At 38.5% G+C, this 22,932-nt stretch overlaps 1 protein-coding gene across 1 annotated transcript in view; it reads right to left on the reverse strand.

Moving 5' to 3' along the window:
* The window catches only part of itga5 (integrin, alpha 5 (fibronectin receptor, alpha polypeptide)), a 48,800-nt gene that overhangs the window by 22,666 nt on the left and 3,202 nt on the right, over positions 1-22,932 (reverse strand). Inside the window, exons 2-14 of the mRNA XM_028010282.1 lie at positions 11,081-11,211; positions 5,069-5,169; positions 4,616-4,739; positions 4,410-4,471; positions 4,287-4,332; positions 4,065-4,190; positions 3,943-3,987; positions 3,718-3,761; positions 3,487-3,543; positions 2,966-3,018; positions 2,660-2,868; positions 719-910; positions 589-634 (exon numbers count right to left, since the gene is read on the reverse strand). Of these exons, the coding sequence (XP_027866083.1) occupies positions 589-634; positions 719-910; positions 2,660-2,868; positions 2,966-3,018; positions 3,487-3,543; positions 3,718-3,761; positions 3,943-3,987; positions 4,065-4,190; positions 4,287-4,332; positions 4,410-4,471; positions 4,616-4,739; positions 5,069-5,169; positions 11,081-11,211 (1,236 nt within the window). The remainder of the gene's footprint in view (positions 1-588; positions 635-718; positions 911-2,659; positions 2,869-2,965; positions 3,019-3,486; positions 3,544-3,717; positions 3,762-3,942; positions 3,988-4,064; positions 4,191-4,286; positions 4,333-4,409; positions 4,472-4,615; positions 4,740-5,068; positions 5,170-11,080; positions 11,212-22,932) is intronic.

Consider the following 22,932-nt stretch of genomic DNA (forward strand, 5'->3'; position numbering starts at 1 on the left):
GCATTTTTTGCTGGTTTTAAAATGTATAGGTTCAAAAACTCAAAGTAAATGTCATTAATTATCAAGTTTCAGCTAAAAGATAAGAAAAAAGGAGGGACAGTTTAGAGAATGCCAAAGAAAATAAATACAAATATTTTCCCTTATTCATTTTCGGTAACACGTTTTTCTAACATAATGCTGTCATAAACATGATATAACACCAGTTATAAACATGAAGGAGTCCTCATGAATGGTTATGACTGTTGTCATGAAGTGTCATTCGGTAAATAATGACACTTTTAATGCAAGTTTTGGTAAAACTTGCATTAAAAGTGTCATTATTTACAGAATAATGCAAAGTTGGCAAATTTAATGGACTTTTAACGTAACTTTTAGTACAACTGAAAACAAAGAACTTTTATCGCTTTCAATCTAGTCAGAAAATATTCAGCTCTACGTTGCAGCAGTAAACAGGCAGATTAGCACATTCCCTACTTGCAGTCATTACATGTTGAGTAGACAAAATGAAAGTTAATGAATCTCTCAGGTAATGTTTACCATTTAAGCAATTATGCAAGTAATATAAAGGATAAAAGTTAGAAGGCATACCGATAGAGAACTGCCTTATTTACACCAAAAGCTCCAACAATGAGATCTGGAAAAACAGAAGAGTAGGCATAAAAATCAAACCCTGGATTACAAGGTTATTTAAGTCCTTCCAAATAAATAAACACCTTACCAGGGTATCCATTCATGTCCAGGTCATGAGCTCCTCTGAGGGAAAACCCAAAGCTAGCAGGAAAAGCACCAGCAGCCCACTGGCCTGCAATCACCTGAGAAGGCTTTTCCCTGAGCCCTTCAGAGTATCCGTTATAGATGTAGACCAGTCCCCGGCGATCATCACCTCCGAATGGACAACTTACAGCCACATCTGTCACAAAGGTCAAAGCACAGGACAAATCTTAGCTCTCCTTAACTGCCAATACGAATTGCAATTTTGCACCAAGAGTTCGAACGATAAAAACGCTAACTTTGCCATGTAATTCTAACTTTTTAGAAAAAACAAGTGAACAATGACAGAGCATGAATGAATCAGCAGTGACATTTCATGGTCTTGACCCTCCATTTCCCATAATATGCAGTGGGCGTAATATCCGACTCAGCTCATGTGAGGAAATAAAAGATCATTGTAGGAGCATTCAGTGTTCCTGTCCACATGATGATCTACACAGTCGCTGTTTTTTCCTGAATGTGGCATGAGTCAACATGCAGCATGTCAACAAGGAACTCCACTTGCAGGGAGGTAGAAAAGACAAACCCTGCAGAAGATTGTGAGGAAAGCTGAAAGGCTCATTGGGGACTCTGCTGTCGTTGAATAAACTATATCGTAAAAACAACCAGACTGTAACAGATTTCTGCTTAAAGCTGTTAAAATATTCCAGTTGATGTCATATACCTAATATTATTGAGCCAACTTCATCCAATTTCTTTCCAACTTTATGTATTTTTTCATAACAATCTATGGAAGATTCCAAAGAAAGTGTTTTTTATTACATTGCATATAATTAGTTACAATGGAATAGCAAATGAATGGATTTAATGACTTCATGTTATGTTGGGTTTATATTTTGTAACTTCAGATGCTACGTTCACTCACACTTTGGGAGAATATAAAAAAAAAACACTTTCAGAGAAAACTTTGGTCAGACCTTATTGTTTGTCAGAGATGTTCTGATGAAATTCAGGGTTTCCCCCTGTGCATTATAAGCCTGGCGGGCCACCAGGCTTTACTTGTACCCCCACCAGGCTAAGCATTTCTTATTTCTAAAATCTTTTTAAAATGTTTCATATTTTAAGAATTTATAGTTGGTGTTCAGGTATTAATCTTCCAATATTCCAATAACACATAATTATCAAGTGATATTTTCAAATTTTCTGTCAACTTTAAACATTTTTTAACTCAAAATCACGACGGGTTGCTGGATGAATGATCACTGGGCTTAGCAGGTTTTCTGGGGGAAACCTTGAAATTATATTATGTAGAGAAATCCAAAACCAAAGAATGCTGATTGTCATTCAAAGCACAATAAACTTTGAAAATGCCAATTAAAGAAACTAATGTCTCCAGATTTGTTTTTTATTAGAAGTCCATGTGTTTAAGTAGTCATGACTCATTGTAGCTCAATAATTACATTAAACAACATATTTTTTCTATTGTTTGCTACTTGTTACACATTAATCTGCACACACTTTGCAAAGACAAATCCAAGCATGGTCTCACTAACTTGTTATGCATGTTTTTCCACAACTAAATTTATTGTAATGGCATCTCGTAGCAAAAAATCTTCAAAATCTGTAACATGCTTCAATATTTAAGCTATTGTATTGGTGAATGCTGACTGCATAACCCACAGGAAGTTGAGTTTAAGGTCACCCACCTCATTGTTTGAAAGCGCTATAGTAAAGTGATTGTTTTTTCACATTTCACACTTGCTTATTTTCCTAATAAACACAATTTGAAAACTGCTTTTTGAATTTATTTTGGCTATAAAATATCTTTAATAATGCAAACAAGGTTTGTGTGAAAATGCAAAACAAAAACAGAAGAAGTCTGTTGATATTTTTTCGTGGTACTGTGTGGTATCTTCGCCTGAGCTGTCATTTATAGTTCCGCTCTTACCGTTGAAACCATCCTGGTTCAAGTCTCCCAGTGGGGCGATGGTGCTGCCAAATCTCCCAAACACCTCTTTGCCTGTCAGGCTCGGTTTGGTGATCTCCAGGTGTAACGGGCTGCGTTGCAGGTAAATGTAGACCCGACCCATCTCTTCCAGACGACCACCAGAGGTTCGGACCATGAACATAGGCGCTCCCACCAACAGATCAACCATCCTGCAAACGTGAAAACAAGACAGACTATAAAAACTCAAAGCATTAAAAAAATCACTTCAGCAGTTAGGAAGTTTCCAGTCTAGACTGGTTTACTCACCCATCACTGTTGATGTCAGTCGTTGCCAGTGCATAGCCAAAATATGAGCCCATCTATGGGCGAAAAAAAGGGTTGAACCAGAGTAAATCTCAAAACCTAATGTAACAAAATTGATCTAAAACGCACACTAGAAGCTCCAGACCTGTTTTTTCCACTAGTTTAACAAAAGAACACCTAAAGAAAATGCAAAAGCCTGATGGATTTTACAGGTTGAGAGTTTATGGGAGTCTTTCCTGCACAGTTTTACTACTGTATACTGTAATTCTGAGCCAAAAAAACAACATAAAGTCAGACTGGGTCTTTACAGTGAATGAAAGTTCACATCGGACCTACTTACTCAGCTTAATTATGTCTGTTTAAGAAGGTCAATGCCATTTTATTCCCAAACTTAGTTGGTTATTTGCAAAAAATAGTCTAAACCTTAACATTTCGTAGCATTACAATCACTACATTACTTCTACAAATCAGATTTAGTTAAAGAAATTATTTTTTTCTGAATTAATTCAACTTTTTCACCTTACCTGCTCACCAGTGAAGTTTCCCAAGGTGGTCAGATCTGAACCGTTCAAAATGGACACCTGCAACACAGAAAACACACGTGGCGAACATTTTTACTGGGTCAAATACAGTTCCTGGAATTTGCTTTATGGAATTTGCAATGTGTGTTTAAGTCTTTTCGTTTTCCCCAATTCTTCACCCCTGATGTGCTATCACTTCAAATATTTCAATAAAGTATGCTTTTGTTTTCTTACCAAACCATAAAGGAGATGCCCCTTTGGAATACCAGTAACAAAATCTACAGGAGAAAAAACCCAAGATTATTAGGAAAAAAGCAAAGTAACAATCAGCAGAGAAAGTAACTGCAGATTTATAATACTCACTCAGCAATCACATAAAATATTATTGCACCATATTTGCATTGTTAATTTAATATGACACTCCACAAAACCCTAGGAATGTGTGTTAGCTTGATGTACCTTCCACCTGATCACCACTAAATTCCCCAACAGCAACAGAGTAACCTGGAAAACATACAAGACAGGGTGAACTTTCACAGCAGAAATTAATATTAAACCAAAACTTATTGAACACCACCTACCTTGGTAGCTGTCATCATGTGAAGCCTGAATCTGTTTGGTCTGAACTTGACCCTCTACTGCCTGCATAAAATAGCCTGGATAGTAGGCTTTGATTATGTCTTTCTTAGCTGCAGAGATCACCTGGCCTAAGGTGGAGAAACGAGGAAAACTATGAAAAAACTGATCTTCTCTACTTTGATTTTTGATGACTGTACAACATAACTGATGTTATCTCTGCATACCCTGCCAGTAGTAGCTGCCAGGTCCTCCCAGAACCACTCTGCCATCCTGAAAAGACAGTATGTGTTACATGAGTGAGCAAAGCAGAAACGAGAAGAGATGTTAAAAACTAATATAGCTATTACCTTTGTAAAGTCAGCACTGAATCCTCCCTGACAGTAACCTTGTCCTCCCCGATCGCTAAGTTCTACAACAAGGAAGGGAAAATGTTTATTTTTATTTTGCCCAAAGGTCTGGTTCCAGGTAACATTCCACAAAAATTATAAATACATTCACCCAAATCTAAAATAAACAAATTCCAATGATGGATTAAAAGTGAAGTGACGGTTACCTGTCCGACAGGGAGCATACTCCACAAATTTGGTGAAGTTCTGAACTGAGAGGTAGCAGGTTCCTGTGGCATCAGAATGGGGTTCATCCTTTTCAGTCCGCCAGTAGTAAAGAGGGGCGCAAGCCTGGATTACAGTTAGGAAAGATACAGACAGACATGGCAGGCGTTAGACGCGACGATAAGCGGTATTACAGGTCATAATAAGTGAAAAAAATATTAAAAACTCATCAAGGTTATTATCATAAATCACCCCCCAAAAATAATTGTACTCTTATTTGTTTGATTTGCTATTGAATTTAATTATATTTCATGCATTTTTAAAAGTTCCTTCAAACTGAATGGGGAAGAACAAATTAGGGAAAACAGGGAAGTCGATCTTAATTTTAATAATAACCAGTGTGTAGCAAAATCAAAACCATTAATACTTCACAAAAAGTGGGGGGATCACCTTACCAAAATTGTGTCACCGTGAGAACGCACTGTGGCGCCAAACCACTGGTGGGATTTGAAATCAACCTGCTGAAGTGTGTCATTGATCCGGGTACTGCGATCTCCTGGGGAAACGGATGTAAAGAAAAAGACTCTGAGTTACAGCCGGTTGATAAAACATGCATTCATTCAACTGGACCCCAGCTATCCTAATTATCCCTTCCCCTTCCTCGCAGAGACTCCTGAAAACATCTGCGCAATTGGCAGACAGCTGGGAGTTTGATTCCAGTTACATTTTCTTTTCCATGCAAAGATTAGCACAACTGTATGAGAATTAGAAAAGGTGACGTCTGCCAAAACGTCACAGCTCAGGAGTGAGACCAGGTCCAGATTGGACCGGCCTGTCATGACCCTGCTGACCCTCTGCTCTGTTTGGCCACCTGGCCAGCAAGACTGATCCCGTCTCCCACTTTGACAGCAGCAGGTGATATGACAGATGGTCTCAGGAGTCAGGTTTAAACATGGCTTCATTTGAACACAGATGCTACATCTGTGCAGCAATAAAGCTGAAAATGCAAACAAACTGATTAGGAAAGGAGGACTAAAACCCTCCACATGGATCATACCACTGTACAATCAATCACACATCTGCAGAAGAGCACAGCAGAATCTAGTGGGAATGTGGATGTGATGAGAGAAAGGTCTATGCATGTCTGCGTTTAATCTTTCCTTTCAGCCAAAGAGGCAGCCCAGAGCTGAAGATGAAGGTCTGCTCCATCTCTTGGTGGAAACAGCCTTGAGTCAGAGGTCCAAAGAAAACATCCACACTCTGGCCTGGCTTCCTTGAAGCAACTTACCATTCATCTCTGTTCAGACACACTTCACTCTGCTACTATCTGTTTTCATTTTCAGCGATGTCTCCGTTTCCATTTTCATTTTTCTTACACCTTCTCACCTAACTCTCAATATCTACACATCAAAATTTTCTCCACTGCTTACAGGGTGTGCTCCCGTCGCCTTGATCAAATTATTAAAAATGCTTTTTAATAACCAGGATACATTTTTCTGTATAATCCCTCCCTGTCTCCGGGTTTTCCTCCTCCTTCGTGGACTGATGGCAGCCAGCCCAAGCCTCAGAGTTCAGAGCTGCTTTACCCACAACGGGGGAAAATGACATAAGCTCTGAAGGTCAGTGAAGCTCTCGCATGGCAACCTCAGTCAGTGTCATTTTAACGACTAACAAATCAATGTGCTTGTTCAGTGGTCAAACTGAAGACAGCTGACAAGAATCATATGAATCCCTCCGATAGAATAATGAAGGAGATTCAGAGGAGAGTTTATTGCTGAGCACTGCCAATCAGCTGACTGAATGAGGACCAAGTTTTTAAATATTTATGGTTTCAAAACTGCAAACATTTTCTACTGTACCATTCTTACAGTTTGAAACGCAACAAAGGGTTCATTTACACCAGGCCTGTTCAGTCCGCTTCAATCAAACTCTAGTTCGTTTTCCTGGAAAGTCCGAACTCTGACAGGAACCAAAAAAGCGAACTCTGGCCCTCCTAGAAACCTAGATTTCGGTTCGGTTGAAGTGAACTCTGGCAAGTGAACGCCAAGCGGACCGGAGAAAGCAGACGCTCTGGGTAACTACAAGCAAAACAAATGCATCTGTCTAGAACCAGCAAGAGAAATAAGTTGTGGTCTTTTACCAAAGACAAAAAAGAAATCCTACAACCGCCACAATCCAACGTTGCTCCATTTTTGTTTACATTTTGCGAAGAAGGAAGTCGCGTTCAGTGTCTTCTTCTGAGATTTTTGCATCATTTCCTTCAGCGGTTCTTGGCGCAGCGCCACCACAGGTGAGGAGGGGAACAGGTTTTTCAAAAGTTTGAATCATTCGACGGTGCAGCGTGAAAGCGAACCACACACCAGCTGAAAATATTACAAATGTTGCCATTTTCCCCAATCAAACCGAGTCTATCAGGTGTTTTGCAGCTTTTCCCCCTCCCTCACCTGTTGCTTTGCACTGCCAGTCAGCTGGCTGATAAGGCCACTCCACTTTTCCTTCACTTGCAAGTAAGTCAAATTCGGCTCTTTGGAAATATTTCCAACGTCAAGAAACCTTGAATGTGATTATCTGTAAACTAAAGGCTGTAGCAATGTTTAACTTTTATCATTTTTTTAAGCAGCTGTAGTAGTAATTGTTGGATCTCTGTTGGTTTTACGCAAACTTATCTTAGTATAATATCCTCAGATCGACCTACGCCTGGACACAAACCATTGTCATCTAATCAGAACATCTCCTTCATTGTTTATGCGAGGCTGGTTAATGTAGTGTGCTGATGTGACATGGTGCCAGGCCCAGTCTCTCCCAGGACCGGCGCAGGACTCAGGGGGGTCTGGAGCGCGTCTATACATTCATACTCCACTTTGAGCTGTTTGTGAGTGAATAGAGCCATTAGGGGAGTTAGAGCCTCTCATGGTAAGGGTGTGTATTTCTGTGTTTGTCAGTGAGGTGGAAGACAAATGGTCAAATTCACTCAACACATCAGCTGGCCCTGTGGGAGTACCAACAGAAGGGGAGGTGGATGGAGCAGAGCAAGGGGGCTCTGGTTTCTCCCTCCATGCCCTCCCTCCAATCCTGCATTTACCCTCCAACAACCTCTCTTCTGCCCTCAGTCCCCTCTTCTCACAGATTCACGGACAGGCTCTTATCTCCACGGAAGAGGAAGTGAATGGGTGGGAGCTTCGGACCACTTTGACCCAATTAGTTGGGCTAATTAAGAGACTCTACTGCCTGTAGGTCAGAGCTCAAACACACTAAGGTAGACGGGAACCTCCAGCAATATATTTTTTAAAGACACAAGACAGACCAGGGAGACACATTTTAAAACTAATTGCAGAAATGCATTGAGAAATGGGCCGATTATCAGCTTACTGAGTCAAATTTTTTTCTTGTATTGCAAAAACACAAAATGTCACCAAGTATTTTTGTCTACTTTCTAGTTCAAATTTATTAGCTCACATTAAATAAAGCAAAACTAACTTTCAAGTAACTTTTTAGCAAGATGTAGGAGCTTGTTTTAAATCAGTAATTTCTTAATATTGATTTTAAAAAGTACTCGCTCCACTGGCAGATTGTCATATTTGACCTCGAAAGTAAATTTAAAAAATATGTGGTAAGCTCTTGTGTTTATGCATGAGTGAACTCAACACATGTAAGTGAAAACGTCACACTTCAATAAGGAAGTTGATACTTGTGGGAGAAAAATTCAAAGTCGGCTATTTTTAATGTCAGTGAGGTCAAATTGTAAGTCAGAGGAAGCACATAAGTTATATGTGATATGTCAGTACATGCCAAGACATGTGGTTATTTCAAGCTGTGAGAGAGAGCAAGACTTTAACCAAATAACAGGAAGACAAAGTTTTTCTTATTTATTCTTTGGAGCATCATTAAACATGCTAGATTTGGAAATATCTGCAGCCTCTTGGGAATCCCAGGGTGAACGCAAGAGTTCAAACTCTGTAAGATTCCTGTTTTAGTAATGCTAACCTCGCTAACCAGGTTAATTTCTAATAAGATGAAACTCACAATTATTTTGTATTTTTGGCCGTTTTCAAACTCATGCCGCTTCATGGCAGAAATCCTAAAATATGTTTTGAATACGTTCCTGTTTCTTTTTTCTTTAAATAGAACCCAGAACTGGCAAAATGTGGAATTGGCAAGTCAAAGCTTTACAAAAATTGGAAATTAAAAATAAAGAAACTGGCCACAAAATTGCTCAATGTTCACAGCCGTTGCTACCAAAGACAGTGCAGTGACAGCTGCAATGAATGAGTAGCAGCAGAGGATGTCATAAGTGTAACAGCTGTTTGTCATAGACACATTTCCATGCAGATATCCATGTACTGAACGCTGTATGACAGTTCATGCAATGATCCAGATGTTAGAGCTGGCTCTGGGAGTGTAATCTGCTCCTTCAAAGTCTTTTGAAAATATGAAGGACACTCCGACAGCCCAGGGGGCCGACCTTGACTCTGAGGCTCCCCTGCTTGAGCATGACATCACTCCCTGTAGTCTTTGGCCAGGACCCATGAGTGCACATGCAAGGAAAACTGGAAAAGTCCTGGAGCATTCAGTTAAATATTTTTTTCAGCCTATGAAACAGGAATTTTACTCCCTATAATACTTTATGCTAAGTGAATAATATTTCTAAGAAAACAGCCCAAGTTTGATGCAGCAGCTGCCATTTTAGGGGTTTCATGCTTTCTTTGTTTTGCCAAGTTGTGCAAAAAGAGGCTGATGGAGACTCTGTCAACAAAGTGAAACATGAATCCAGTCATTCGACAGCCTCCTGGACTTCCTCAAGTTGTGCCTAACCACTTAACCTAATTTTGACTGAACGGGAACTTCCTTTGTGATGTCTGCCAGCTTCACCTGTCTTACAAACAGGATATTTCTTTCTTTGTTCTATTTGTTTACTGGTTGCTTATCTCAGTTTAGATCATCGTGCAAGACGACACAAACATGACCTGAAGGAAGGAGGAAGTATTGCACAGAAAACACTTGTCAACACCCGATTGTAGTGTTTGCAGATGCTACAAACACCATAAACACAAGACAATCAGACAGTAGGAACAAATAAAGACAACAAAGCTTAGTGGAGTGAAAGATTGACATACAGAGGAAATGATCTGATGACCAAAAGAGTGAAGAGAAATGTCAGAAAGGTTCAGATAATCTCCAGTGTTCATTTTCCAAAGAAGTGAAATTTCTATGCAATTTTAAAATATATTTCTTAACAATGAATTTTCTCAAATACTACAACCAAGGGTTTTGTATACCAGGAAACAAGAACAATGATCTGGAGATTATTTATATCTAAACTCAAGTAAACAAAAGCACACCACAGATTAAAAATATTTCCTTCCTTATTCATTAAACAAAAGTAAGGTCAAAAATTAAAATTCTTGAATAAAAAATCAACTTTACAGCAGCTGTTTTACTGGGATGGCAGCATCCCTGGACAGTGCTAGCTTTGAACACGAACACCTTTACAGATGGCATAAATCTGAATGTATTGTAGCAAATATTTTTCACTTTATCCTTTTAACAAGTTAAATTCTGTCTGAGAAAAATTGTGTTGGATTAGAAAATTTGGGCAGCTTTTCAGGAATTTCACATTTAAGCTAAGTCTATTAAGTCTGCAGTAACTACACTAAAAATGGGACATTGAAACTACAAAATGAAGCAAAAATGCACAGAGAAAAAAGTATCTTGCTTTTATTTGTAGCTTTTGAAAGAAAAGTTGGAACGTACAAAGATTGGTATTAGCTGGTCAGGGCTCTAATTAGTACATTGGTACTCCACATGGGAAAGCTTGCCCTAGGACAAAAAACAAGTTTGGCGTTTTAACGACTTGCAAACTCACAAATGAATAAACCACAACACTTCTGGAAAAATGTCCCTTTGGACTACAAGTGGAGGTGTTTGGCTAGGTGTCAATCTACCACTGAGAGACCAAGAACTCCTGAGTCGACCATATGTGGCAAACTGCAGCAGAAAAACCACCACAGAATGGCGGAAAAGGATAAGAATCAAGATGTTGCAGTGGTCCAGTCAAAGCTCAGACGACACCCAGATTTAAGTGTTTTGTTGGGATCTTTAGAGAGTTGTGCAAGAATGATTATCTGAAAAACTTTGAACTAAAGAGTGGGACAAGATTTCCCAACAAACATGTCAAATTGAGCCAAAGTTGTAGAGAAATAGTTATTGCCGTCTTAAAAGCTGCTTCGCTGAAGGGTGTGCTTACTTTATCACACACAGCTTTTCTATTTCAACTTCATCTTTGTTTGTTACACATTGACAAAGGGGAAACTATTGTGTCCTTTTGTAAACTTGAGGTCAGACTTGAATCATTTTATAGCCTAAGAAGAACCAGATGAGTTTCATTACATCCTCATGTATAAAACTCTCCTGCTGAACGACTGTACATTAAAAGTGGTTGTTGCATGTGTAGCAGTCATAAATCTTACCTTCTGGATCGAACTCAATGGTGTGACAGTTCGATTGGCCAACGCTCCACGGACAGTAGAACACAGAGCCTCCCTCAGTAACGTTAGTCTGGCTCGTATTGGCCTTCGGGGCTCCAATAACCACACTTGCACTGTGAGGGAGAGAAGCACATTGGAAGTTTTTCTCTTTTTCTTGGTTTAAACGTTAAAACTAACAAATCCCAACCATTACAAATGTGACATTAAGCCATTATTCAGCTCTGCTGCTCTCAGTCTGGTGTCTATTTCCAGTCACCCCGTTAGGCATATCCACTGAAAACAGCTTGCACATTTTACTACTCACAGATTGGCGTTTTTTCCCCCCACATGCAGAACATTTTAACAGTTTGCAGCTCTGTTTTTGCATATCCCACCCGGTCAATGCGATGGAAACTGTTGCTATCACATGTGCACATGTGACGCTCACATTAACGTCCCTCGTACTTTGTCAAATGCACAAGGAGAAACACTTGCATGGTCACACATTCTCCTGGGGGGCATGATTCAATAGGAAAACAAGAGAGCAGACACGCTAAGTGGAGTCACACTCTTGTTTCTACAGCTGGGATGCTAAACGACTGTATCCTTTCAGTTCTACCGAAAGAATAGAGGAACCAACCACTACAACATACTGAAGGAATAGTGGGACTTAGAGGTGAGCCCAGGAGTAACAACTATCCTGGACGGACTTCAGAGGTAAGAGAGATTAAGAAAAGTTAGTGATGACATGTTAATGGATTCAGTCAAGATTTGTGCAAGGATAAAAGTGAACAAAGAAGTACAGATAATATGTCTTAAGTGGATACTTCAGCCCTGACCTCATCACAAATACACTTGACCCAACAAGTACCAGACACAGTTACAGTTGTTTCCATGTGGGTAGCAGAGCGAAAGGACCATTGGGACCAGACAATGTCTAGGGTGCTTAAAAACAGGAAGAGCCCACCCATTCCTGCTCTGGATCCTCCAATAGTATACAAATGTTTACTTTTTGGCTAAACTTAGCATTCTCTCCCCAAGGGCAACGCTCATCTTTAAGGCACAATGATTGAAACAGCATAAAAACTCTGCTCAATTCCCATACCCTTATAAATTCACCAATATTAATCCCACTTAAACCATTACAAAACAATTGTATAAGATTATAAGAATACTCCAACAAGGAAGCCAGAGGGCCAAACTCTCAAAGCATTTCTAACTTAATAGTTTTGAAGAGACAATCCTTGGGGGGAAAAACAGAAACTACAGAACAATGACAGCGCAACATGTGAAGCAGGAAATCCTATTTTTGTACTGAGCGAGAAAAAAGAAACAAATTACTTTATTTATAATCACTAATCCAAGCATATGTATCCCAGTAGAGTTGCACAGCTCTGAATTACAGCAAGCTCTTTTCACATTTTATTAAAGCTACACACTTCAGTGTATTTTTGGATTTACTTTATGTGACAAACCAACAAAGAGTAGTGCATAAATAGTAAAGGAGAATGGAACATCCTTAAACTTTCTCTAATGTCATTAAATAAAATCCAGAGCAATCCATCTTTAAAAGTCACTTAATTAGCAAATATTAACATGATTCATTATTTAGATTCAAGTCTAAATACAGCTGCTCAATGTGCTGCTAGAAAACAGCATAATTAATATTATGTTCAATCCAAGCCAAGAGTATCGTGATTGCAACCCTAGCAAAACACAAACCAGACACAAAAGATCGATAAATACAGAACAATCCAGGAAGAAAACCTTTCATAATCTCTGAAATACATGAGACTGGGATATTGTCTAATATTGCAATCTGTTCAATGAAAATGGGGAAAATGTAATACTAGATGTGCAAAGCTGGTGACGACACACCCCAACAAGCTAGCAGCTGTAATTGTTGCAGTTGGTATTTCTACAACAGGGGTGTCAAACTCATTTTCAGTTTGGGCTGTATCAAAAAATCTGAATGTATTTAAAGGGCTGGTTGTGCCAGAATATATTGACAAAACCAATGAAACTGTTAAAATATCAACAAATAGCTGTTCCTCCAAGATTTTGTGATTGTTTGCAATCAAAAAATCTGTAATTTTACACTGACCTTGCAAACAATTTAGGATTGTCTATAAGGAATATTTATGATATTCACGCTAATATATGATGTTAAATGTGACTTTTTATTACTCATATTGATCACAGACTATAACTTGACATCAAGTAAGACTGATGCAGCATCCACTTAAACTCAATATCTGACCAATTTGAGAACATTTGCAATAAAATCAGAAAAATTTTGGAGATTTGTTGATTTTGAGTGAGTTTTGCAGATTTGTGAAAAACTGAAAGGACTTTTTGACATAATTTGTAGCCTAGAGGGCCACATAAAAAGCAGCGGCGAGCCAGATTTGGCCCCAGGCCCTTGAGTTTGACACGCATTCTACGTCATATCTATCATTTGAACACAAATGTACAGCACATTATTTTTATTTCTTAAAAGATTGTAAACCATACAGTAGTGGAATATATTTTTAAACCATCTTTAAATTTTCTTACTGAAATTTCAGAACAAGTATTTACACCTGTCATCTACAAACCAGCCAAATCTATTTACGGAAAACATACAATCACACTAACTCTATTTCAGGCAAATTTTAGAGGGCTTGCTAGAGCAAACAGCACAACTATGGATATTACAAGTCAAAACATTTTGTGTTAAATTAGATAAGGAAAACATGGAAAAACATCAAAATACCAAAAAGTATATCATGCATCAACCAGAAAGTTTGGAGTTAATGAATGCTTATTTTACTTCCTTTGCTGCATACATGCAGATGTAAAAAATAGAAATACCACCTCGTTCTCACACACAAACAAACACAGACTGATATCAATCTGAAAGTTCTGCAAATGAGGTTGAATTAGCACTTAATGGGCCCTTATCTGGAGAGGATCTAACTTTTTCAAACATACTCCCACCCAGCATACCTTTTCTGATTGCTGTGAGCTTAAACTTTGGCTTTTGTTTTACTTGCATTTCATAAACCCCTGGCATTCTGTATTATAATTTCCTTTGTGGGAGAAAGGGTCTTGAGATTGGCATGTGAAATTATTCAATTAGCTGTGGGGACAAGCTCTACTCACTCGAGTTGATCCTGCAGTGCTGATGGGAAGGTTGGACAAAAGAAGCCCATTCAGGCAGACGTAGCTCAGCATGCATTTGTTTAGAGGAATGCATTGCAAACTATGGAGATAAGCTACTCTGTTTACTCACATGCAAGGATTTTAATTTCAATTTAGTCTCCAACTCCAACTAATTACCCTTTAAGAGAGTCTAGATATCTGAGCAATGTTCTGGTAGCAAAGCGGCTAAAGATGAAAAGAATTTGCAGCTATATCCATTTTATCAGCTGTCACCCAGAGGCCGCTAATGATCTCCACCACCCAACTAACAATTAAGCATTCATTAAGCTACTGTAAATAATTCTGAATGCAACTCAGGAATGTGTAAACAACTTGACTGCAGCTGTCTCATTAAAGGGTCAAGCAATCTGGTGATATTCTACAAAAAATAAAAGTCTTCCCACACTGTAATTGCCAGACTGTAACCACTATTTTATGTGGGGTTGCAAAATTAAGGCTGATGCAAAGTGCTGGAACTCGCTGATGTGACATTATTGTGTGCAGCCATGGCTAATACGGTTTATGATGAGGTTACAGGCTGAGGTTGTCAACAGGCAAATTCCATACACCCTCCTATTCGAGACCAGCACCCCCTTTCCATTCCACATTTAATTGTCTTCCACCCAGCTGCAAAGGCTGATGTCACTTCAACACTATTATAACAGCTTTAAGGGAGAAATAAGGGGGGAAAGAATCTAAATCACATTTGTTAGGCCTTCCAGTGTCGGCTGGAGTCACCATCTGCAGCCATAAACAAGGTTTAACAAATGCTGTGGCACATATGTGAAGGAAGCGGGTGGGTGGTGAAAGCACTTGTGGCCTTCAAAACTCACCATCACCTTAATAAAATGTGGACTGCAACTTGTGGGACTTACACTAAGCTATCAACACTTACTTAACAAATGGAGTGGCGCCATATCAGTAAAAACAAGGGAAGTGCAGAGACCTGATCCGAGCCAGGTTCCTGCTCTTGAGTCATCAAGTGGAGAAATGACATAAATCGAAATTCCTACTTCTTTCTTTGAGCAGACATCAGTTCTGCAACCAGCAGTTTCTGGCTTATTTTTAGATGCTTATTTTTTTTACTGTAGATAAAAGACTGATTCTGTTGCACAGGAGAAAGTATTTTCTGTTGTCCTGTTATTTAAAGTTTGTTTTTTCCTTTAATTTTTTAAATAAAATATTTTGTATCTAATATATCTACATATTAGATAGTATAATATTCATATCTTCCCAATATACCAACTGTTTTTCCTGAATACATTGGACTGGGCTATACTAGATATAACAATCTATTTTTTTCACTTTTTTTCTAAAAACAAGATGACAAATGACAGAAAATATTGAAAAAGTGGCTTTTATTTCAATCATCTCTTCTGTGAGTTGCATGAAGGAATATTAGAGCAGAAAAACGACGCTATTTTACCAAAAAATTGTGTTTATGTGACAATAAAAAAGTTGCCTTAATGAGAAAAACGTTTAGTTGACAGCGGTTTTGTTTCTTCGAAATAGACACAGCAATTTACACAATTAATAATTTGATGCTGATGTTTGAAAGATTAAATATTTCTATTAAATATTATCTGTAAAATGCAAACCAAAGCAAGATGCTCAAAATTTCTCATTTTAATTTTTCTCATAAAAATGTCAAAATACTAAATTGTATAGTTGACCTAAAATAAAAATCCAAATAAACAGAAGCTGAGAGGCCAATGGAAACCCAAGGAGTGCATAGGTGAAGAAAAAAACCCAGATTAAAAAAATAAACCCAAAATCAAAATAAATTGATCAAACGTTTGGGTTTTTCACAATTTATGAAATATATTAAGAAAAAAATGAGGAATAGGTGGAAGACAACTTGGAGAGTTGGAGGAATGAAAGTCAGCTGTAGAAAGACAGAGTGCATGTCTGAATGAGACAAAGCCAGCTGGAACAGTGTGATGCAGGACTTCAAGTATTTACAGGGTCGACTGTCCAGGAGAACAGGACGGTGTAATGAAGAGGTGAAGAAGAGAGTCCAGACAGGATGGATAAAAGTTTCAGGAGCAATTTGTGATAAAAGATTAGCAGAAAATGTTTAAGGAAAGATGTACAAGACAGTAGTAAGACCAGTTTGTATGGACTGGAGACAGAGGCACTGAAAATAAAGACAGGAGTGTCTGAAGATGCTGAGGATGGACAGGATTAAAAATGAGGTCAGAACAGGTTGAGCGACGGGGAGACAAAGTTAGAGAGGCCAGACTGAGATGTTCGAGAGGCAGCTGCCAGGAAAAAGACAAAGAATAGATATATGGACACAGCTAGAGAGGACATGGAGGCAGTTGGAGGAAGTAGAAGACAGTCAGCTGGAGGAGGATGACTCTCTGCGGCGACCTCTGAAAAAGGAAACAGCTGAAAGAAAAATAAGCGAACAATTTATCCAATAATAACTCAAAAATCTTTTCCAGTCAGTGAACATGCCATTCCCATGTGAGTTTGAATCTTATTTAACTTCAAATTCTGCGTATCTGTTCTTAAATTGGATTTATTTTTGAAATATTGGCAACTTTTTGGAATCAGATGGTTACTGCAAAAGGTGTCAGTTAGTCAGGAAATACACATGACGTCAGCTTTTTGCTGCTGGTGATGTCGACTAAGCTAATCTGAGAAAATAGTGGAGGTTGCTAGGCGGTCACATTCCACAAAGCAATGGAACATGACTTAAATTTTTAAATGGCTCGTTTTCCAGACACCAAAAGACATTATCTTATTGACAAAAAACTGTTTAGGTGTTTTCTTAATCACTTCAACTGTTTTAGGAACAGTAGAGACACCAGATGGAAGTTAATGTTAAAATCAAGTAACATCACACCAAAGCGTTACAAAAACCTTAGATCACAAATCTATAATCAGCTCATCTACAGTATGTCTGCTATTGACTATTTAGAGCATGACTAATTCAGACTGACATCAGCTGAATGACTGACAAAAGAAACACAAGAAGTGCGTGATGACTTATTCTAGACAGCATGGAGCCATATGAGCGGTCCGGTGTCCTCCTCTCAGAGCCAAGGCCAGACAGAAGCCGTGCGAGTCTTTAGTCTGCCATATGGACGGTCATCCCCTCACATGCACACACTCCTACGCTAAAGTACAGGAGCACGGAGATGATGAGAGAAGCAGCGTCTGCTGGGATGGCGTGTGCTGACTACAGACCATCTACTGTGCTGAACTGCAGCCACATTTTTTATTCACCGTCACATGGAGCTGGAATTTTGAGCCACAACAGCAACATAAAAGAGATCTGTATGTTTCCTTGAAAGCCTGGGGCAAGATGTGTCCAAAAATGTATAGACCTTCCTATATCCAAGGACGGACTTGGATATAAAGAAGCTGATTCAACGCTGATAAGATAAACAGTCCACTGTGTGGAGGATCTGAACCCAGATCAGAGTAAAAAAGAAATCTAGTTTCCTCAGTATTCTCTGAAGGATAATGCCGTTAAGCAACAGGTGGCCTGGAAATTACTAGCAGTGCTATCTAAGGCATGCACACCCTGCTGTTTATTGTCGCGCAGGAACAATCTGACGACTTCCACACAGAATTTGAAATAACTGTTCAAACTTTCACACAACTCAGCAGGTTGGAGAGTCTCCAATCTGGTAAATGAATTAGCAAGTTTACACCAAAAAGATTTAGCCATCTTTATTTTTTTTCCCACTCAGAATCTTTCATCGAGGAGCAATTAGCTCACTTCCTGCCAAGTCACAGCTGCGAACATATTTCCAAAGTGGCACGTAAGAAATGTAAGCCATCTTGTTACTTTTGTAAAACATCAGAATGTCTTATAGTTGTAGGGAAGACAAAGTTTCCAACCCCCCTCAGCAACAATTACCACCCAATCCTCCCCTCCTCGAGGTTCTCCTGCCTGCAGGCGGTTTAACTGCCTGGTGGTTCACACCTCTCCACAATGGCCACATCAGGGGTCCAATGCTCTCACCTCAGGATAGAGAAGCTGTTGTCTAAAGGGAGAAATGGTGATGAAGGGGGTTGCAGCTGTCTGAGAGCTAATGTCCAACCCAATCCAGAACTTCAGGCCCTTCCCACTCTCACAGCTCCCTGCAGAAGTATTCACACCTCTTGAACTTTTGAGCAATTTGCCACAACATGACTGCAAACTTTGATCCTGATCCATTGCATTAGGATTTTAACATAAAACACAGAGTAGTGACGTGGAAGAAAAATTATATGTAGCTCTGAAAAGAATTACAAATAGAAGTTGGGAAAGTGTTGTATTCGGCACCTTTCTTACTCTGATACCTCTGAAGTAAATGTAGAGAACATGTGTCAAACTCAAGGCCTGGGGGCCAAAACAGGACCACAACTGACTCTATAGAGCTACATCAATAAAACCTTTAGAACGATATTTGTGTGCTTAAATACTATTTTATCAATAAAATCAAAGCAGTTTTTACATATTACCAAAATGCATCAATCTGAGAAGATGTACTCATTGAATGGAGAGGCAGCTATTTATTAATGGATAGTTTTAAGAGTATGTCCCAACTGCAAACCTACTAAGACATGGTCAACTGAGAAGCTGGACAATGAAAGCGGTTGTCAGCAGCCAAGAGGTCAATGGAGGTAATTCTAAAGCAGCTGAATAGAGTCACATAGTATCAAGTAGAATATGTTGTGCATGGCAAAAACTGCTAAAAACACTACTATAAGTCTTTCTTGAGGTTTTCCATAAGCAATGTGGAAGGTAGCAATGACGAATGGAGTTGAAAGCAGAAATGAGGCTGGACTGAAGGTTCATCTTCCAGCCATGAAAGCAACTAAAAATCAACTGGAAATCAGAAACACTTGAAAATTCCTGTTTTCAGATGCACTCCATATAAACTGACTGAAATTGAGCTAATGAGAAAAAGTTATGACTGAAGCCGCAATTGCTGCAAAAGGCCATTAAATAACCACCGTTTTCTCTTACTTCTTACCAAAATTCCTTAAAGTTTGTTGCTCTAAAGAGTCAAAATGTGAAAAGTTCAGTGGGTTTGAACTCTTTTACAAAGCACTGCACAGAGAAACTAAAAACCACATGCCATTTTTAAAAGCCTTCTTTCTTAACTTTTGCTGACTACACATGCGCTGATGTCATGCACTATACTGGTTGCCATATAAAGGATAGCCCTTCATCAGATTACCAGTGATGTGAGTCATTTGTGTGAGCGCAGGAGGCCGGAGTTAAAACAAACCAGCCCTACAGGCAGACACAGATTTAATCCAGCAAAGCATGAGTCAGGACGACCCCAACCAACGGCCAAATCCATTCCCCAGTAGACATGATGTCCTCTGGGCATTCCCCAAGCAATGCAGCAGAAGGTTCAGATGCCCTTTAAGCACATCATCATCATCATCATCAACTGAACTGACATCTTTTAAGAGGAAAAAAAAACCACATACTGTAATATAGAAACTCTTAAGGCATTATTAAAACGCACAAAATGTTCCCAACCACCAGCCTATTACCAATGGATGCACATAACGTTCAATAAAGAGCATTTCGGCTGCTTATTAGAAGGCTAGTATGTATTAAGAACAGTCATTGCAAGACCTCCTCCAAAAGAATACAGTAAACAATTTCAGCCATCAGACAAAGGCTCTCTTGTTGTCTACACGCAACAAAGACCTGGATGAAGGAAAGCTTGGCAATCCAAATATACAAGCTGTGCTCCTGCAGCTCAAACATCCACTGGTTTGATTTAGAAAAAGACCCAAAGAAAGAGACACCAGAAAAAACAATAACAAAGTTGGAGTTGATTTTGCAAAAGGAAAGGCTTTAAAAATGACAAGGAAAAGAAAAATGGCAGCAGATTTAGCAGCCAAGGGAGTCCTTGATCCAAAGTCAATATTAGCTCAATTCTAATCCTATTTGAGAGGGTAACCTCTCGAAGTTCCAAATGTGGTCAGTCAGAGCTCTGTTTACAATAGTCATGGTATCTGCTTCAGTTTCAAATTGCCCCTTGGCTAATTCCTACCATTTAATACCCACACTTTGCCATTTTTCCCTTCCCACTTCCATTTCCATAAATGTAAACAAATGAATTTGTAGCCATGATGTTGTGCAGTAACTCTGTGACCTCTTGTTAGTGGATGTCACACAATGTATTCTTGAAGCCACATTTCCTTACCGTACTAAGAATCTGACAAAAGATTTTTTTTTAAGTGATCGCTCTACATTTCTCAATGGCAGGTACAAATTTTGCAAACACCCAGTAATAAACCGTTCCATTTTACACTCCAAAAACCTTTGAATAAAATGACCAAAACAAAGAGATTAGCAATAGGAAAAGTACAAAAGGACAAAAAAAAAGTCCATGGTAGCTGGTTTTGGTTGTTTGTATCCAACTTTTTCAATCAGAAAATGGATCTGATCTACATAATTTTGCACTGATTATCTATTGTTTCATATTTGTCAAACACACTTTAACAAACAATAAATTACTGTAATACTGTAATGTATTTTGCTCATAGTCATCTGCAAGACCTCATCATGAGTTTGATAGGTGTTCTACATTGGGATTATATATTCTCATAAGTCATGGTCCAAATAGAGGTCAGAAAAAAAATCCACAATATCACTAATCTTTTCTGAAAATAATATAGAATTAAATAAATTACAATTAGATATAATAAAAAAACAGACCGATGTTCAGAGGATCAAGAATGTGTACAAAACCAGGTCAGTCACTCACTATCAATTCCTTAATAGCAATTATAGAGAGAATGCTTATGGTAAGACTTTTGGTTTTTCTTAGATAAAAATGTTTGAAGTCAACAGAAAGTATCTTGCTGCTCTTTACCCTTTTGTGTATTTGACCAGGGCTGTAACACACAGTTCACCGCAGATAACCTCAGGCGTTCCACCATGGTGGGCCAACTATCAGTGTCCAAATTCAATTTCATGACTAAGGCTGAAGGGCATGGCAGACCCACATATATAAACTTGTTGTCAAAAATTAGCATCAAAGTTGGAGAAAGCAACCCTTTGTCATTGAGTATTTATGGAGGGAGAAGTGTTTTTTTTCTTCTTTTCGCATCTACATCTGCTATCCTTCTTGTTTCTTAAACAGATTTTGCTGATTGCAAAAATCTCAGACTGCAGCACAAGTACGATTATTGCTATTTATTGTCTTTGGTATTGTATTTGATTGATAACCAAATAAAGTTGTTTATCAATCCTTTAGAGGTAGATAAAGAATCAATATCAATGTATATTGCAATAGAGACACAATCAATATCAATTCATAATACGTTTGATAGAATATTCAGTGTTCAATATAAAATATCCAATGAACACTGATCTAGAGCTGCACGGCATTCTGGGAGATGTAGGCAGAGGAAAGTCTTTAGCTGCTCAGCCTCTCACAGCCAGCCAAGTAAGGTTTCTGGAATCAACTAACTCACTCATTCTTTGGTTACCTAGCAACTCACTCACTCTTTGGTTACCTAGCAACAACTTGGTGACGCAGCAACAGTTTAAGATTCCGACACTTTGACTCCTAACTGCTTAAAAATAAAACAACGGCGTAGAGTGAAAATTGGATAAGAGAGGAAAGGTATGTGAGATATTTAAAACAAAAACAAAGAATTATCAAAACTCATCTTTTCAACCATATTGTCCAGACTTACAATCCTTCTTAGATAAAATACAAAGTTAATTAACATTAGAAGAGTTGTTTCAAGCACATTAACTGTCGCTTCAATTAGAAATAACTCAAAAGACAGAGTACTCAGAGTTGATTAGCATTTATAGCGGTGGGAGCTGTTATAAAAACTTTGAAAACCACTTTGCTAGACCAACTTGAATTAAATATGTTTTTAAAAAGGCACAATAATTTCATCAACATAACTGGGTTTATAGAAACCTGCCCTGACACAGAATCTTTTTATACGACCCTGAACTGACCTCTGTGGCTTCACAGCTACTGCCCCACTACACACTTCTCCAAAGCGTGGGTGTTGATGATGTGTTGGTGAGAGATGAGATAAAAGCAACTCACTTCACGTCTGATACGTTTGATGTGTAAACCTTGGAAAAACTGTGGATGAAAAGTGGCAGATATCTGTGGTTTGCAGATAAAGGAATGAGTCACTGACTTAAATCTGCCTTCTAAGACTTTTTTGTTTGACTTGTGAATACATATCACAGACAGGAAAATTACAGGGCAATGAGCTGTTGGAAATTTCTGTGTTAGAACATTACTCATGTTTTGTTTATACCCGGGGTCTTCAACCTGAGGCTCCGGGGCCACATGTGGCTCTTCAGACAGTAATGGCTCCTAATAACTTTGGCTAAAATGGTAAAGAACCAACTAAAACACCATAATATAGATATTAGGGGCTGTTAAATTCTTATGACAATATGTTTTAGTATTTATTGTAATACCAAAAAAAGTATTTACAACTTCTTTTCAGACTTTTTTAGGCAGCTGCGTGTTTCTGCAGTCAAAGCTCTACATGTAGTCCTCATATTTTCATACTTATTGAGGCTCTAAATGAACCAACAGTAGAGGAAATAGTATAAATAACTCTGACAGTACAGTCCGTTTATAGGGTTTTCGAACATCATCAATTTTAATTTATAGTTGAAACAATAAATCTAAATTCGTTCAAGAAATTTTTCACAATAA

This window comes from Xiphophorus couchianus, chromosome 24, assembly GCF_001444195.1.
Source record: "Xiphophorus couchianus chromosome 24, X_couchianus-1.0, whole genome shotgun sequence".
Taxonomy (NCBI): domain Eukaryota; kingdom Metazoa; phylum Chordata; class Actinopteri; order Cyprinodontiformes; family Poeciliidae; genus Xiphophorus; species Xiphophorus couchianus.